The sequence below is a fragment of the Podarcis vaucheri genome (genome assembly GCF_965113315.1).
Source record: "Podarcis vaucheri genome assembly, chromosome: 4".
NCBI classification, from domain to species: domain Eukaryota; kingdom Metazoa; phylum Chordata; class Lepidosauria; order Squamata; family Lacertidae; genus Podarcis; species Podarcis vaucheri.
In genome coordinates this window covers 7,078,752-7,098,189 of record NC_138762.1, presented here as the reverse complement: position 1 = coordinate 7,098,189, position 19,438 = coordinate 7,078,752, and the positions used below count along the sequence as shown (strand labels likewise).

Below are 19,438 nucleotides of genomic sequence, written 5' to 3'. Positions count from 1 at the left end.
AGGGGGGGAACCCCTGGGGGAAGGTTTCCCGGCAGCGCGGGAGCGGCGTTTCCATCTCCGTGGGTCCCTCTCTGTGCGGAGAGGAGAGACAGGGCGGAGCCGCAGGCGCACAATTCGGGAAAACGCCGCCTCCGAGATACGATGCCTCAAGCTTCCACCGAACAAGGCGTCGGACCACCAAAGGCTTAAAAACGGACTCCCCATCATGACTGGACTTGGAGCAGTGCCGAAGATAAGGATTATAGATGGGTGAGTCCGGGCAGTTTTTGCTTTAGTGTATGGTCCCACCCGACGGAGAGCGAAAATGGCGCAGGTTTAAGAAATTACGGTCAGTAAGAAAACGGAGTAGATCATAACGGCCGAACTGTGTAGGCCCAGAAGGAGGAGGTCTTTTCTGTTTTTTCTTTTTTTCTTTTTACAAGACCAAACGAGCTAACCGAGCTTTTATTTACAGAACTATTTGGGTCTCCATTTATAGAAAGTTTAAAGACTGTTTGCCTGAGTTAGATGCACGTTGGTTTGAATTTTGTTGCGGTCCTATATTGGACTTATATCTGGACTTATATCTGGATTTTGATTTGGAGTTCTGGCTAAGATCTTCTGGCGGTCCCTTATTGGCAATTTAACAAGCTCACACAGGAGGAAAGTCTTACTGTAAAGATCCATAAGAGGACTGGAGGAGCATAGAGAGAGGAGAGGAAGAGACTAAAGGTATCGTGACTGCCCCCTGAAGATACCCACTGTTGAGAGCCCGTATTGACTCTCGATTAAGGATTTTTTCCTCCCCTGCCAAGGACATATGGGATTTTCGGAACTTATGTAAGACCGCTATGTGAACGGTGGGACTGACGGCATGGACAGATAATCACATGTATTAGAGGCACCTACGCGTATTATTTTTTAGTGACTTAGATTGATAGTTATTCCTGGCTACCCGGACATTTTTGTATATTTCCCCACCCAGCTATCTCCATTCCCCTCCCCCTGTCCCGCTCCTCCCCAGCTAAATTAGTGGTAGCCCTGATTCCTTATAATCACAGGGGTTTTCTTGCCCCCTCTGTCTGCCTCCCTTACTTAATCTGTAAAACATATAGAGCCATTTTGTGTGTCCCTTCCCTCCTACCCCCTGTCCCCCCCCTGTTCACTTTTTCCCTGACCGCACCTTTTTTGGTGCAATTAGATGGATTATTGGGGTAAGCTATACAGTGGATCAAGGAGAGTGTGAGCCCTTAAAGGGAGAGAATTACCCCTGAAGAGCTTAACCAATAATCAGGATTAAAATGTTGGGGAAGAATGGGAAAAGGGGAGGGGGGACCCCAGGTGAAAGGAAAGTTTCTAGGCAAGAAGAAATCAAAGATTTGGATTTTTTGTGGTTAAAAATCAAGGAGGAACTTAAGCAGAACGAAAATCATATAGAAAATAAATTAGAGGAAATGCAAGAGAGGATAGATAAAAGAATAGAGGGAGCTATAGGAGAGCTTGGGAAGAAAGTTCAAGAGTTAACAGTCAAAACGAAAACATTTGAGGAAACTAACAAAAGAATTCAAAAAGATGTGAGAGAACAGAAGAGGGAGACAGAGAAATTGAAGGAGGAGATGCGAGAGCTTAATAAATCACAGGAACAGATCTGGGACAATATAGCGATGACTGAAATGCGACAAAGACAAATGCACTTAAAATTTAGAGGTATAGAAGAAGAAGCGAGAGAGAACATTAAAGAAAAAATAACTTTGGAATTAGCAAACTGGTTAGAAGTAAAAGAAGAGGAGGTCGCATATACGATAGAAAACGCCTTTAGGATCAAAATGAGAACATACCAGAACAAACCTAGGAAACTCATCGGGGACTGTTTAGTAATATTTAACTCAATGGGAATGAGAAATCTGATACTTAAAACAAGCTACCATAAAAAATTAATAATAGGCGGTAGACCGATAATTGTCCTGAAAGAGATCCCGGTCAGATTATTACGCAAGAGGGAAGGATATAGACACATATTAGGGGTCTTAAGAAGGAACAATATCCAATTTAGATGGGAATTCCCTGAGGGAATCGCTTTCTTTTTTAAAGATAAGAGATTTAAACTGACTAGTTCCTTAGAAGTAGAAAAGTTCCTGAGAAGATATGAGAAGGAGCTTAGTAGAAAGGAGGATGGACTAACAGATAGAGGGGAAGCCGGAGGGGGGGAGGGAGGGGGGAGGGCGAGGCTGAGAAGAGGGGAGGGGGAGGGTGAAGGAAAGGAGGAAGAGGGGGAAGGCGTAGCGGAAGAGGAGGAAACAGAGGAAGAGGGAGAGACAAGGAATTGAAATCAGCTATAAACGTGACGCTTTACCCAAACTATGTCCTTAACCTTTTTAACTTGGAATGTTAACGGTCTAAATAAGAAATCAAAAAGAAATAAAATAGAGAAAGTTTTGAAAAATAAAAAATGTGACGTGATCTGCTGCCAAGAAACCCATGTGGCCAAAAAACACAAACATATACTGATTAACAAAAAGCTGGGAATGGAGTTTATAAACTCGGAGGTGAATAAAAAGAGAGGGTTGGTCATCTATGCCAAAGAGAAACTGGAACCCAAAATAATATGTAAAGATGAGGAGGGGAGAATTCTAGGGATCCAAATCACCCACCAAGGGGAAAGGCTTAATGTGGTGTCGGTCTATGCCCCCAATACAAACAAAACCGAGTTCTTTAAAAAATTAGAACAAACATTACTAGAGTTAGAAAACTATAAATTAATTTTATTAGGTGATTTGAATGGAGTCCCTGAACCCGAAATAGATAGAAATGAAAAGAGAAGGAAAGGGAAACAGGGGAAACTCCCCAAAACTTTTGATGATCTTCAAGAAAATCTAGACCTAATCGATGTCTGGAGACACAAAAACCCAACAGGAAAACAGTTCACACATTTCTCTGGAGTACACCAGAGCTGGGGTAGAATAGACCAGATCTGGGTCTCCAGAGACCTTTTGTTAAGAGCGCGGAGATGCATAATAGAGCCAAGAACGTTATCGGATCACAGCTCAATCCTTTTGGAAATAAAGAGTATCCCATCAGGTACATACAGATGGAGAATGAACGACTACCTAATGGAACAGGATGAGATTATTGGTAGGGCAAAGAACATCTTGAAGGAATACTTTGATCATAACTTGTACAAAGGAACTAAAATTAATGTGGTCTGGGATGCCAGTAAAGCAGTCCTTAGAGGTTTTCTGATTCAACAGAATAAATATAGGAAAAACCTGAGAGAGGCAAAGAAGGAAGAACTAATCAAACAATTAAAAGAAGTAGAGGATAAATTAACAACAAATCCCGACGATGAGAGCCTCAAACAAATTTGTAAATTACTACAAACTCAATACTCATCATTGCTGAACCAGGAAATAGAGTGGGGAATAAAATCGATGAAACAAAGGTATTTTGAATCAGCAAATAAAACCGGTAAGCTGCTAGCATGGTAATTGAGGAAGAAAAAAAAACAAAAGGTGATTAACAAAATTAAATTTGAAGACCAATTAATAGAGGACCCCACTGAGATCAAGGGAAAGTTCCTTCAATATTACGAAACCCTGTACAAGAAGAAAGAGGATGAGGATACAGTTGAGATAGGAAGGTATTTGGATAGGAACGAAGGGGTGCTGCTATCAGACGAAGAAAAGACAGTTCTAAATGAGCCGGTAACCATAGATGAGGTTAGAGATGCAATTAAGAAGATGAAACCCGGGAAGGCCCCTGGCCCAGATGGCCTTTCCCAAAAATATTACAGAACCTTAGACGAACTTCTAATTCCGGTACTCTGCGATGTAATTAACAACATCCTCCAAGGAGGGGAAATACCTGACTCGTGGGGAGAGGCGTATATCACATTAATACCCAAAGCAGATTCAGATACACTTAATATAAAAAACTACAGACCAATTTCTTTGCTTAACATGGATTACAAGATTTTCGCAGGAATAATGGCATATAGATTAAAGAAATATCTTAATAGAGCGATCCATAAAGACCAAGCCGGATTCCTGCCCGGTAGACAAACAAAAGATAATGTAAGACACGTAGTTAATATAATCGAATATCTGGACCTTAAAATTGATATTCCTGCCGCCTTAATCTTTATAGATGCCGAAAAGGCTTTCGATAATGTATCTTGGCAATTTCTCATTAAATGTATGGAAAGGGTAGGAATAAGAGGGCCATTCTTAGAAGGCATCAGAGCGATCTATTCAAACCAAAGGGCGAAACTTATCATCAATAGTAGTTTAACAGACTCATTCACGATTACAAAGGGTACAAGACAGGGATGCCCATTATCACCTTTGTTATTTATTATGGTCCTGGAAGTTATATTGAATAAGATTAGAGGAACACCAGAAATAAGAGGGATTAAGGTAGGCAAAAAAGAATATAAAGTCAAAGCTTATGCTGACGACCTAGTAATATCAATAGAAGAACCTCTAGAAACAATAAATACAATTATGGGACTAATGGAGGAATTTGGGAAGCTATCGGGGTTTAGATTAAATAAAACAAAAACAAAAATGTTGGTAAAGAACCTAGACGAACAATCAAAAAATAAAATCGAGGCGGAATCTGGGATAAAAATATCAAAAAAGGTTAAATATTTGGGTATTTGGGTCTCATCTAAAAATATAAATTTGGTGGAGGACAATTACAGCAGAATTTGGAAAGAATGTAAAAGAGATCTAGATAGCTGGAGCAGATTACACTTGTCGTGGGAGGGGAGAATGGCGGCCATTAAGATGAACATCCTCCCAAAAATGGTATTCTTATTTCAAAACATTCCAGTAATCAGGGGCACGACAATGTTCAAGGACTGGCAGAGGACCCTCTCTAGGTTTATCTGGCAGGGCAAAAGGGCCAGAATTAAATATAAATTGCTCACTGATAAAAGAGACAGAGGTGGGTTTGCGGTCCCGAATCTTCAATTATATTATGAGGCCGCGTGTTTATGCTGGGTCAAGGAATGGATAGTCTTGGACAACACCGACCTGTTGGACTTAGAGGGTTTTAATGCTAGGTTTGGGTGGCATGCTTACCTGTGGCAAGATAAGGGGAGAGTGCATAAAAGTTTTTCTAATCACATCATAAGAGGGGCATTGCTAGAGGTGTGGAATAGATGTAAGAATTTGGTAGAAAAAGAAACTCCATTGTGGCTCTCACCCGTCGACATTCTAGAAATCAAAAAATTAAATATGGAAGGTAAAAGGTGGACATATGCCGACTTTTTGATAAGATCGGAGAGAGGGTGGGAAATTAGACCCTATGATGAACTAAAAGACAAACTATCGGGGTGGTTGCATTTCCACCAAATTAACTCTTTATGGAACGAACATAAAAAAGCCGGTATGTGTAAGAACAAGTCCAAATTCCATTTGGAAATAATAGAAGGGAAGTCCAAACTCCTATCTAAAATGTATAACCAACTACTAGAGTGGGACACCAAGGATGAGGAAATTAAAGAGGTTATGATTAAATGGGCTATAGATCTAGGACACCCCTTAGACTATGAAAAATGGAAAAAACTATGGAACAAGGATATGAAATTTTCAGCATGTGTTGGTCTCCGAGAAAATATGGAAAAGATGATGTACCGTTGGTACATCACCCCAATAAAATTAGCCAAAATGTATAAAACCGGGGACAATACCTGCTGGAAATGCAAAAAGAAAGAGGGAAATTTCCTTCATATGTGGTGGGCCTGCGATGAGGTAAAGAAGTTTTGGGGTGCGGTTTACGATGAATTAAAAAAGATCCTAAAGTATACCTTCCCCAAAATACCCGAGGCGTTCCTTCTGGGAATGGTGGGGAACGAGATCAACAAGAACGACCAAACTCTATTCCAGTATGCGACAGCCGCCGCTAGGATACTGCTAGCGCAGAATTGGAAAAAACCCAATATCCCAACAATCAAGGACTGGCAAAATAAGCTAACTGAATACATCGATTTGGCAATAATGACCCAGAGGATTAGGCAACAGAAAAATACCAAATTTATTAACGATTGGAACAAATTTTTTTCATACATGGAGAAGATTTCAGGAAACGTCAAAATAACAGTAGGTATAATATAAAAACCGTGAGGTAGAGCATCCGGATTAACAAAAGATACTGCTGTATATAGTGTTGAGATAAAGGTCACGTCGTGGTGGTGGGAAGTTATGTAATATAAAAAATTGTATAGTGATTTTTGTACTGTTTTTTTTTTTTTTTTTGCTTGCTTGTTTGTTTTGCTTTTGTTAACAAGGTATATGTGTTTTTAAATGTTGGATTATAATAAAAAATTTTAAATCTTAAAAAAAAAAAAAAAAAAAAGACAATGCCCTTTTAAAATGTGGTGTTTTGTGTTTTTATTTTGTTTTTTAAATGTTGTAACCATCCTGAGACCTGTGGGTGTAGGGAATAGCTGCCAACTCTTAAAGGCCTGGGGCTCTTGGCCCCCCAATAAAATATTTGAGGAGGCCACCCCCAGGTTTTAGTTTTGTTTCCCCCCAAACGTACCCTTTTATTCTTCCGCTACTTGCCTTACAATTTCTCTTTCAATTTGCCCTCTTAAAAAATAAAAAATGCAGAAAGGTCATGAGGAAAACAAAATCTAAGCAAATACAAACTTGGACAGGTCCCATCTTTGTGGGCAAGACAGAAAAGACTTTTGAATCGGCAAACAAATGTGGGAAACTGCTATCTTGGCAGATGAAGAAAAGACAAAAACTTAATACCATTAGCAATTTGGAAGTGGAGGGAAAAAATATCCAGAATCCAGCGGAAATTAGAAAATGCTTCCAGAGGTACTTTAAACAATTATATACACAAGGGCCACAGAAAGAGTTTGATATAGACCAGTTCTTGAGAACAAATGGACTTCAAAAAATCTCACAAGAAAACAAGACAATGTTGAACTACAGAGTCACAGAACAGGAGGTAGAAGACGCCATTCAGAATATGCAGTTGGGGAAATCTCCAGGGCTGGACGGTTTAACCTCAAAATACTATAGAACTTTGAAGGATTGGCTAATTCAACCACTAAAGGAGGTTTGTAATGAAATTTTGGAGGGGAAGAAAGTGCCAGAGTCGTGGAAAGAAGCATTCATTACACTTATACCGAAAATTGAGTCTGAAAAGACACAACTTAAGAACAACCGACCCATATCTCTCTTAAATGTGGATTACAAATTTTTTGCTGACATTTTGGCCAAGAGGTTAAAAAAAGTCTTAAAGGAAGTGATACACAAGGATCAAGCTGGCTTTCTCCCAGGCAGACATTTGTCTGACAACATGAGGAATATAATTAACATATTGGAGAAGTTGCAAGAGGAAATCAACACAAAAGCAGTTTTAATTTTTGTGGATGCCAAGAAAGCCTTTGATAATACACCAGTGTGGTGTAGTGGTTAAGAGCGGTAGTCACGTAATCTGGGAAACCAGGTTCGCGTCTCCGCTCCTCCACATGCAGCTGCTGGGTGACCTTGGGCCAGTCACACTTCTGTGAAGTCTCTCAGCCCCACTCACCTCACAGAGTGTTTGTTGTGGGGGAGGAAGGGAAAGGAGAATGTTAGCCGCTTTGAGACTCCTGAAGGGGAGTGAAAGGCGGGATATCAAATCCAAACTCTTCTTCTTCTTCTTCTTCTTGGAGTTTTATGAAGAAAAACCTTCAGGGGGTTGGTCAAGGGTTCGAAAATGGTATAAGTGCAATTTATTCAGAGCAAAAGGCTAAATTAATAGTTAACAATGTGGCAACAGAGGAATTTAAGATAGAGAAAGGGACACAACAAGGCTGCCCAATTTCCCCTTTACTTTTTATCTCCGTCCTGGAGGTTCTGTTAAACATGATTAGGAGGGACCATCTGATTAAAGGTATAATGGTCTGAGCTAAACAATACAAACTCAAAGCTTTTGCATATGATTTAGTTTTGACATTACAGGAGCCAGAATCTAGTACCAAAAGAGTATTAGAACTGATCCAAGAGTTTGGTCAGGTGGCAGGATTTAAGTTGAATAAGCTAAAAACCAAAGTGCTTGAGAGAAACTTAACAATGAACGAAAGAGAGAGGTTTCAGAATGAGACAGTGGTCAAGAAGGTGAAATACCTGGGGATCAATATGACAGCTAAAAATGGGAACTTATTTAAGGACAATTATGAAAAGTGTTGGTCAGATGTTAAAAGGGATCTAGAAATATGGTCAAATTTGAAGCTTTCCTTGTTGGGTCGAATTGCAGTTATTAAGATGAATGTATTGCCAAGAATGTTATTTCTGTTTCAATCACAGATAGGTAGCCGTGTTGGTCTGCCATAGTCAAAATAAAACAATTCCTGGAAGGAATTTTTTTATTCTGTTTTAATCGTTACAGATAATAGACAAGATGGACTGTTTCAAGAAATGGCAGAGTGGCATTTCTAAATTCGTCTGGCAGGGCAGGAAACCCAGAATAAAGTTTAAAATATTAACTGATGCTAAAGAAAGAGGGGGATTTGCTCTGCCAGACCTTAAACTCTATTATGAATCAGCAGCTTTCTGCTGGTTGAAGGACTGGCTGCTTCTTGAGAACACAGACATTTTGGACCTAGAAGGTTTTAATAATGTTTTTGGATGGCATGCATACTTGTGGTACGACAAGGTTAAAGCACATAAGGCATTTAAAAATCATATTGTCAGGAAAGCACTGTTTAATGTCTGGACGCAATATAAAGACTTACTTGAATATAAAACACCGAGGTGGTCGTCACCGATGGAGGCAAAAGCTCAAAAAAAACCTCAATATAGAGGCCAGGTGGCCAAAATATTGGGAGATTTTGGAGCAAGAAGGAGACAAGTTGAAATTGCAGAGTTTTGAGAAATTAAAAGACAGAGTGCGAGATTGGCTTCATTATTATCAAATAAGAGAGGTTTACAATTTGGATAAAAAAATTGGCTTCCAGGTGGAAAAATCAAAGTTGGAAACAGAACTGTTAGATCCCAAAACTAAGATACTTTCAAGAATGTATAACTTGCTGTTAAAATGGAATACTCAAGATGAGACGGTTAAATCTGCTATGATTAAATGGGCACAGGACATTGGACATAATATTATGTTTGCTGACTGGGAACAGTTATGGACCACAGGTATTAAATTTACGGCATGTAATGCCTTAAGAGAGAATATTATGAAAATGGTATACAGGTGGTACATGACACCAGTCAAGCTTGCAAAAATCTACCATTTGCCTGATAATAAATGCTGGAAATGTAAAAAAACTGAAGGTACATTCTTTCACCTTTGGTGGACGTGCCCAAAGATTAAAGCGTTCTGGGAAATGATACATAGTGAATTGAAAAAGGTATTTAAATATACCTTCCTGAAGAAACCAGAGGCCTTTCTCCTGGGCATTGTCGGCCAGTTGGTGTTAAAGAAGGACAGAACTTTTTTATGTATGCAACAACAGCAGCAAGAATACTCATCGCAAAATATTGGAAGACACAAGATCTACCCACTCTGGAAGAATGGCAAATGAAGGTGATGGACTATATGGAACTGGCAGAAATGACTGGCAGAATCCGTGACCAGGGAGAAGAGTCGGTGGAAGAAGATTGGAAGAAATTTAAAGATTATTTGCAGAAACACTGCAAAATTAAGGAAAGTTAAAGTGATGCTGGATGGAAAATAAGTGGTATTGGTTAAAAGTTTTTTAAAGTGTATGCAAGTATAGATTGTTAATACTTAGAAATATATATTTACAATAGGTGATGATGCAGAGTTATGAAAAATGACAGAGGGTAAGGATTTGCTGAAAGGACTTTTTAAATGGGAATACAAAAGGGGAGGTGTGAGGGGGTCAAAGAACTAAGGTGATGAGATAAAGGAGATTGAAGGATGGAATTAATTTTAAACTTTAAATTTTTTATGCTTGTTTTTCTTTCTATTTATATCTAATCATTCCTTTTCTTTATGTCTCTTTTTTAAAATTGTTAGTTGTGTGAACTGTATTTTATAATTCTATGTGTGTTTCAAAAAATCTTAATAAATATTATAAAAAAGAGGGAAAAAAGGGAAAAAAAGAAAAGCTGCTTTGAAGCAAGGTTTCCCAAACTTGGTCCCCAGGAGCTCCCGGACTACAGTTCCCATCATCCCTCCCCATTGGTCCTGCTAGCTAGGGATGATGGGAGTTGTAGTCCAAAACCAGCTGGAGACCCAAGTTTGCTTTAAAGGGAAAGTAGGCTGGCCGTGTGACAGCCTCTGCTGGACAAAAGAACTGCCCCAGAATCTGAACCACCCCCAGTACTGCTAAATGGGATTTATAGATTGCAAAACAGAAGTTTGATTGGCACCTCAACCTATAGGGAACTTCCAGGTGTTTTCTATACCACCTAGAGTACCCACAGAATTGTGGCTTCTACTGGCAACACACACAGGAGAACAAATGAAAGACAAACACAATGAGAGGGCAAAAATCTGGAAAGGGCCATACCAAATGGACATCCGGTGTGAAGAAGTCACTTTCCCCACTGCTGAACAATGCCACAGGTAGAGGAGATGGAATGCTAGAAGTGTTCTCCGGGGCAAGGGGAGCTTCTGGGAAATTGAACTACGGGCTCAAAGTATTACTTTTTTAAAAAGTCACTGCCATTATAGGAATTACAGGTAGAAAGCTGGAGGTCGAGCAGGCCCAGGCTGTGCTGCGCCCAAGAGTGGGGGTGAAGGGAGAAGGGAGAAGTGAAGAAACAGGGAAAGCTTTTCCTTCCCGAAGTCTCCAGTGTGGCTCTGAATTTCACCTGGTCCAGAATTCTCCAGTGGAGCCACAGGATGTTTCCAAGGCCGTTTTCTGTGGCAACAAGATAACAAGGGAACTGGCAGAGACATGTCGTCACAGCATCATTTGGCTGCTGCTATGGCAACAGTGAAAAACTGTGACCAGGCCACGGGCTGAGCTGGGTGATTGACAGTGGGGCCAGTCACCACTTTATGCCATCGCTATCTGGTGGTTTTTTTGTGGAACTGCAAGGCTGTGAAAACTGGAAGAAGTGTAACTCTTGCAGATTGTTCCAAGCGCCAGCTAACTATGTCTGGCTCTGTTTATTGTTCTTTTTTGCAGGCGGAGATTGAGGCCTATGTCGTTCCAGAGATGCAGTGCTGTTTGCTTTCTGTTTCCTCTCTTGTCCATGATGGGCTCAAAGTGTGTTTTGAAAATAATGTGTGTTCCATTTCCAGAGGTGGGCGACAACTGGTCAGTGTTGAGTGCAAAGACAGGCTGTTTGTGCTAGAAACACGTATTGCAGGTAAATGTCCCACTGAGGATGCACAAGCACAGTGTGGTAACGTTCCCATCCATGATGGGTGCCATCATGGTGTTTGGCACCAGAAAATGTCACATGTCAAGTGTGGGTACGTGAAGAAGGTCCCAGGGTGCAAAGAGGGGTGTAAGATGAAAGCATGTGACATACCTGGAATGGAGTGTGGAGTTTGGTGCTTAATGGGTTAACCTCTGGTATGCCCTGTACCTGGGAGGGGCTTCTACAGGAAGCCAAGACAGAAGTCACGTCATCTCTTTGTTCTGTGAGTTTGGTTTCACTTTTCCTCCGAGAGCGAGAGGAGAAAGACGCAATGGGTTTTAGCTCCGATGGACTTGTAATGCTGTGCTTGCAAATAAAGCTTTTAGCTTAGAGAAGCTGTCTGGACTATATTCACTCCCCTTTTCTCACACACGGAAGACACTGCGTGTCTGCTATTTGTTTTTCTACCCGGGGTCATGCTTCTCAGAGTGTGCTCAAGAGGGAAGCATGGCTTGATGGAGAAAGCAATAAATCAGCAAATGCAGGGCCTTCAAGAAAGCCAAGGTTTAGACGTGCTCTTATCCTAGGTCTGACAGGGTAACCACAAAACCTTTTGAGCTAGTCCATGCAGACCTTTGGGGTCCTATGCCAGTTGCCAGTCTGGGTGGGGCCAAATTTGTGCTATCTCTGGTGGATGATTATTCCAGAAATGGGTGGCTTTTCTCTCTGAAGCACAAGGGAGAGGCCGCTGCTTTGGTGAAAGACTGGATAACGGCAGTAGAACTACAGTTCTCACTGCGGGTCAAGAGCTTTCAATCAGATCGCGGTGGAGAGTTCACCAGGTCTGCGTTGTAGAACTTCTTCTGCCAGAAAGGCATACGCCACAGGTTGACTAGCAAATTCTCCGCAGGAGAATGGAGTTGCAGAATGCAGGTAGAGAACGCTGCAGGAGGCAACCAAAGCCATGCTCTTTGACACAGGGTTGCCCCAGCAGTTTTGGGTGGAAGCGTGGAAATCTGCGTCCTTCACTCTGAAGCTTTCTTACAGTTCTGTAGTAGGGGACACGCCCTATTTTCTGCTGCATGGCAAGAAGCCCAAGGTGCATTTCTTCTTCTTTTTTCCCTACAATCCCTAACAATAATGCTTCAGGCTTTTTTACAAAGTTAATTGGAACATTTTCTTCAACTCATTGTATATCATTTCCCAGATTTTTTTTTATTTTATTACAATCCCACCACATATGGTAAAAAGTCCCTTCTTTTTCCCTACATTTCCAACATATATTTGAGCCGGTTTTATACATTCTTCCTATCTGCACTGGTGATATATACCATCTATACATCATTTTCATGTAATTTTCTTTCAGCAAAGAGCAGTCTTTAAATTTTAAATCAGTTTTCCACAATCTTCCCCAATCTTCAAACATTATATTATGACCTATATCTTGTGCCCATTTAATCATGACTGATTTCGCCTCTTCATCTTTTGTTTCCCATTCTAGCAGAATACTATATGCACCTTTCAGCAACTTCCCTTTCCCTTCTATGACTTCCTTTTGAAATCTAGATGTCGTGTAGCTAAATCCTTTCTTATTGTCTTCTTTGTATATTTCATGTAGTTGCCGATAGCGTAGCTAACTCTGAAAGTGGTCTTTTATTTCCTTGTAATCTCTTCGTTTCCATTTTCCTTCTTGATCCTTTAAAAAGTCAGCATATGTAAGCCACTTTCCTTTCTTTCCAAGCGTTTTGAGCAGTAAAACTTCATGTGTTGAAAGCCACTAAGGGGTCTTCTGTTCTAACATATCTTTATACAGTGGTACCTCGGGTTACATATGCTTCAGGTTACATACGCTTCAGGTTACACACTCCGCTAACCCAGAAATAGTGCTTCAGGTTAAGAACTTTGCTTCAGGATAAGAACAGAAATCGGGCCCCAGCGGCGCAGCAGCAGCAGGAGGCCCCATTAGCTAAAGTGGTGCTTCAGGTTAAGAACAGTTTCAGGTTAAGAACGGACCTCTGGAATGAATTAAGTACTTAACCTGGGGTACCACTGTATCTCTCCCATATGCTCATTAGTGATTTCCTAATTATATGGTTATAAAAACTTTTATGTACCTTCCCTTTCCCATGCCATAAATATGCGTGCCAGCCAAATCTATTGTCATGTGCTTCCAATTCTAATGCTTCTTGCTTTTCCAACTTCACCCAGTCCCTAATCCATACCAGGCATTCAGCTTCATAATATAATGAAAGGTCTGGGAGGGCAAAACCACCTCTGTCTTTTATGCCTGTAAGTATCTTGTGGTTTATCCTTGGCCTTTTGCCGCGCCCCACCCCCGATAAACGTGGAAATTTCTTTCTGCCATTTTTTTAAACATTCATCTTTCACAATTACTGGGACTGAATGAAAGAGGAATCGCATTTTTGGCAGAACATTCATTTTAACCACATAAATTGATCTAATCTAAATACTGGTCTACGCAATAGCCTGACGTATTAGAAAGCTTAAAATGCATGAGAATCCTCCATTGGGGTGTAGGCAATAAGACATTATACAATGAACATAAAAGCAATTATACACAAAAATTGCCCCCCCCCACCTTTGTGGAAATAACATACTGTCAGACACATGTTAGCATTCCTACATAATATCACACAATACACCACATACTAATTAAATAATCAGTTGCCTATCTTGAGGCAATCGTGATCTTTTACATATCTTCTCAATCCTGGGGCCCAGAGTCTTGAGGTTTAAAAGGTAAGAGAATGTGCTTGCAATTCAACTTTTTCCCCTTTGTCAGCCCCCTCCCTGTCAGTCTATATCCTTTGGAAAGAGATAGCTGTGGCCACTCTGGTGTCATCTTGTTGTTGTTGTTGCAGGTAATAAATAGTCTTGTGGTCACGAGGAATTGGGCTGAGAGTTTTCCATCGTTGGGTCTGGGTTGACATCTGTAGAAGGGATATCCTGTAAGAGGGAGGGTGGGGCAGGACTTTTGGGATGTAAAGACACGGTTATAAAGGTAAGAGGTAAAAGCCAAAAAGGGGAGAATCTCCTTGAGTTTTCTTGGGAAGCCGCAAAGAATAAAAATATTGGCGAGTTAAGCATTTTATTCATTATCAATATTATTATCCCATTTCTATATAATTACTACTGTTGTTATATGCTAAAATTGCAAAAAAATAAAAATATAAAAGGAAAACAAAAGTAAAAAAGAAAGATTACCAGTTAAACAATTTTTTCCAGATAAAAAATAAATGGACTTGACAGAACAACAGCGTGTTTTTTTTAATAAAAAAATATTATTAAATAATACAAAGATATTATCAAAACCACACAGATTGTTACTGGACTGGAACCTTAAGGACTAGGAGGTGAAGGAGGTGATGGTGAAATGGGCACACGATTGTGGCTATCCAATGAAGATGAAAAATGGGGGAAATTATGAAAAAAGACTTAAAATTCACCACATGCTATCTGATTTTTAGATGGTACCTGACCCCATCCAAATCAGTCAAAATAAATAAATATCAGCAATAAGTGTTGGAGATGCAGACAAAATGAGGGAACCTTATTCCACATGTGGTGGACATGTCCCCAAAGGGAAAATAAAATAAAATAAAATAATTTATTTTAAAGAAAACCAAAGCTTTCCTATTTGATATTCTTACAATAAGCATACCAAATGAAAATAAAAGAGTGTTTCTTTACACGACAACAGTGGCTAGGATATTAATAGCAAAATACTGGAAAATGAGTTAATATCAACCATAGATGAGTGGCAATTAAAGTTGTGCTAGTACCTTGAAATGGCCACAATGCCAGAACTTCCAAGAGACTGAGATCTACTCCCAGTAATGAAAATCCTGCCAGTGATCTACCCATTGTCTTTGCCCAGAGTTCTTGAGCTTTTATCAGGGAGCAGTGACCAGAGTTGTGGATCGACCGCTAGATCATTTAACAAATTAAAATTACATAAACAATTGTGCTATAACAGTACATACCATATATGAAGTATCAAGATAATAGAACTTTTTTTTTTTTAATAATTTTTATTGCATTTTTCCAAATTACAGAAAGAACAAAAGAATGAACAGAATAGAAAAAAAAGAAAGGAAAAAAAAAAGAACAGAAAATCACAACCATTTCAGGAACTTATTTCAAATTTCCATTGGACTTCCCCTCATCTCCCGCATAATGCATTCTTGATAATAAAGTTATCAGCAAATTATACCCTTATTTCGTGTGTTTCTTTATATTTTCAGTTGCAATTTAAGTTTAAATCTCTTATTCTCCATTTACTCTAAAAATATAACATAATGTCGTTTTTACCCATTTAAACTTTGATTCTTTCATAAATGTTGTCCAATTTCATAAATAATTAAATTTCGTTGCTGGGGCTAACGTTCCAAATCATACGGCATCTTATGATTCATACAACTTATAGTACTTTTGCAGATAGTTTTTAATTTTTTTCCAGTCCTCCTCCATTGCCTCTTCTCCCAGGTCTCGGATCCTTGCAGTCATCTCGGCTAGTTCCATGTAGTTCATCAATTGCGTCTGCCAATCCTCCAGTGTGGGCAAATCTTGGGTCTTCCAATGCTTGGCGATAAGAATTCTTGCTGCTGTTGTAGCATACATAAAAAAAGTTCTATCCTTTTTTAACACCTTCTGGCCGACAATGCCCAGAAGGAAGGCCTCTGGTTTCTTGGGAAAGGTGTACTTGAACAAAGATAATAGAACTTTTAACACAGTGGTTTCTTCCATGAACAACAAGTCTTACAATGTATATAGACAGGCGCAGCATTGATTTTAGCTACAGGTGACAGAAATCTGCAGCTGCAAGGTTTTCTTCTTTAAGTGACCCCTATAAAACAACAAATGTAAAGCAAACTTGATCCATACACAGGTTTGTTAATTTGTTAAAATATGTTGAATTGTGACATTATGGTCATTTATATTACTTAGAATATGTACAACGGATGAAGCCCATGAGAGCGAAACAAGGCATTATTCCGGAAATCCTTGTCAAAACTGTGGAATTGTACTAGGCTCCAATTTGGACTTTATGAACGTATGTGGAACAGAAACTAGCAGACATTTGGTCTTTATGAATGAACTGATTTATTGGGGACTTCCGTCTATATTATTGCAATTTATGTGTTGTATATGTGCAAGATAAACCTTTGATATTATGATCAGAATATATAGAATAGTATTGTTTAACGAAACCGAATTGATCCAAGTCTGCCTTCCTCCACCAACCTCAACTTCGCTCTTCAAGCCAAAAGACAGCACTTCCCCATCCCCGGGCGAAACCCCCTGGCCTTCCATTGGTAGAGCTGCCACAACGCCAGTGGCGTTTAACTCAGCGCAGCATGACGACTGACTCAGTGGGGGGTGAGATGCTTTCAGCCTCGGACACTTGGCGGGTTCTGAAATGGCCGTGCAGGACATAGTTTGAGGACCCCTGGCCTACACTGACTGGGACATTCTGCATGCCAAGCAGATGCTCTAGGGCTCTCCATATGTCACTAGCCTTTCAATGTTATGCTATTAGCAACCATGGAAATTCCACCTGCCTCTTTCATTCATATAATAATAATAATAATAATAATAATAATAATAACATATTATTTATACCCCGCCCATCTGGCTGAGTTTCCCCAGCCATTCTGGGCGTCTTCCAACAAAATATTAAAATACAATAGTCCATCAAATATTAAAAGCTTCCCTAAACATAAAAATAACAACAATCCATTTTCAGTCCATTAAATTAGGAATTAAGCATTTCTGGAAAGGGAAATGGCATACTTCTTTTATTAGTATAAAATCATGCATAAGAAAGTATTACTCATTTACTCATTTAATTTATTACTCATTAATAGTCATTTTGCCAGGGGAAAGGTCTCCCTTGGGAGGTGGGGGACTCTCCGTCCTTGGAGGTTTCTAAGCAGAGATCGGAGGGCCATCTGCCATGGATGCTTTAGCGGAGATTCCTGCATTGCTGGGGGTTGGACTAGATGACCCTGGGATCCCCTCCTATCTCTCCACTCCTGAATTCTAGGAGGAGCTTCCTTGCCTCCTGCAAAGCCCTTTTCCCTGCAAGCTCTTCCTCTGGTTTCTGGCCAAGGGAGGGAGATGCTCAGAGTCCAGCCAAGAGCCTCACCCCGAAAAGGATATCTGGGCATTGGCGTAGCCAGGGTGGCAGATGCCCCCTTAATCCATAAAAAATAATAAGAATCTGAGGTTCTGCCAAGCGAGAGAGGGCTGAGCTGGAGGGACTCGGCTTGGCAAGGGTTAAAGGGAACTGAGCTGCCTTCCTAGAGAGGCCAGGAAGCAAGAGGGGGGCCAGGTCCTCCAGAGCCAAGGCCCCTCCCTCCCCAGTCCTTCCCTTGCTTTGGGGTCTCTCCTGCAAGGGCTGCCTCGCTCTCCCCTCCCGGGATCTGGTGAGTCTCCTCTCTCTCCCCCCCCCGAGGGTGCAGTGGGGAGACGGGGGGGGGGGTCCCAGGGCTGGGGCAGGGAAGGGGGCCTGGGGGGCCTGATCCGGGAGGGGCCAGGTCTGCCACGCTCTCCTGCCTGGAGATCAGAGGATCCCAAACTCACTTGGCCCTCCGCCCCCCCCCCTTCAGAAAAAATCTCCCTTCTTTAAACAAAGGAGTCCCTGGGACTTTAACTCTGTGTGACATCGCTCAGCCTCATTGCACAACAGAGGAAACATGTGCTAATGGTTTTCCAAAACTGGAGGAGGAGGTGGACTAGCCCCCCCCCCAAAAGAAAACCCCACAGTGGAGGGAGGAAGGAAGGAAAGGTGGGAGAGGAAGGCCAGGAACAAAGAGAGGGATCCCAGCCCATATTCTGGCTGCTGCATTGCAAACCAGTTTCCCAGTCGTCTCCCAGGGCAGCTCCCCACGGAGGCCACTGCAGCAATCCCCTCGCACCCAGAGCATGGCATCCCAGGACCACATCCTCTCTGTCCCAAAGGGATTGTTGATGGCAAAGCAGCCGGAAATGGGCGCTGCTACTCACTGAGCCTCCAGGGACCTTGGCATGAATGGCTGTGTGTGTGTTAAGCTATCTAGCAGAATAATAATAATAATAGTAACAATAATAATAAATTACCCAGCTAAATATCAAGGTAGATGTCTTTTGCCTGCTCACTTGGCCCTCAGGGGGTTGATCAGATACATACCTGGCCCTCAGAGCAAAGAAAAAGGGACCCCACCCCAGGAGTCTGTCTGGAGAGCGGCAGAGAGTCCAAGTGTAAGAAAAGGAGACAGAAGCAGGGGAGTGGGGGTGGGGGAAGAACTCCTGAGGACCCCCACTAGAGCCAAGCATCCTTTTTTCACAAGATACAAACGATTTGCTTGTCAGTCGGTTCTGACTTCATGTATTGACTGGAAGGCTGCAGAAACCAGGTTGATTAATCTCCCAGAAATCCCTTCAGCTGCCTCCACATTTTGCATTGCTAGAAGGCGAGAGACTTATTTCTTCTCCTCTTCCTCCTCTTTCTTTTCAAAAAGATAGCTCATGGTCTGGGATGTGGTGCAGTCCAGCCCTGGTTCCCAGGAAGACTCATCCATGCTTCCTCAGGGAACCATTCCCCCTCCCCACACACAAATTCTGTAACAGAACAATGTATTTGCTTTGTAGGATTTGCTACAGCTTCTCATTTAGAAGGGCAGAACTTGGCAGAAGACCAAAGGGTTCCTTCCGATCTCTCAAAGGCTTCCTGAGAGCACAGATGGATGAGCGAGACTCAACTGGCCCCGAAGCAGGAAGAGGCCATGCCAGCCAAACTGGGAGCAGTGGGGGATTCTGGGAAAACCCAGTGCAGAAGATCCATGGTGAGGAGGACACCCTCCGCTCAGAGGTGCAGAGCCAGCAGTTGAGGCAGTTCTGCTGCCAGGAGGCCAAAGGACCCCGAGAGGTTTGCAGTCGACTTTGCCACCTTGACCATCAGTGGCTGAAGCCAGAAAGGCACACGAAAGCGGAGATACTGGACCTGGTGATCTTGGAGCAATTCCTGGCTGTCCTTCCTCTGGAGATGGAGAGTTGGGTGAGGGAATGCGGAGCGGAGACCAGTTCCCAGGCAGTGGCCCTGGCCGAAGGTTTTCTCCTGAGTCAGGCAGAGGAGAGGAAGCAGGTGAGAGAGACTTTCCTCTGGATAC

General features: G+C 41.5%; 1 protein-coding gene and 1 long non-coding RNA gene across 2 annotated transcripts in view; one reads left to right on the top strand and one right to left on the bottom strand.

Moving 5' to 3' along the window:
• Positions 1-19,438, bottom strand: part of LOC309530615 — a 75,021-nt gene that overhangs the window by 12,064 nt on the left and 43,519 nt on the right. The gene's annotated exons all lie outside the window — the stretch shown is intronic.
• The window catches only part of LOC309531564 (uncharacterized protein), a gene marked incomplete at its 3' end in the record, with an annotated part of 33,221 nt that continues 31,424 nt past the window's right edge, over positions 17,642-19,438 (top strand). The window contains exons 1-2 of the mRNA XM_082221155.1: positions 17,642-17,716; positions 18,921-19,413. Of these exons, the coding sequence (XP_082077281.1) occupies positions 19,012-19,413 (402 nt within the window). The 5' untranslated portion in view covers positions 17,642-17,716; positions 18,921-19,011. The remainder of the gene's footprint in view (positions 17,717-18,920; positions 19,414-19,438) is intronic.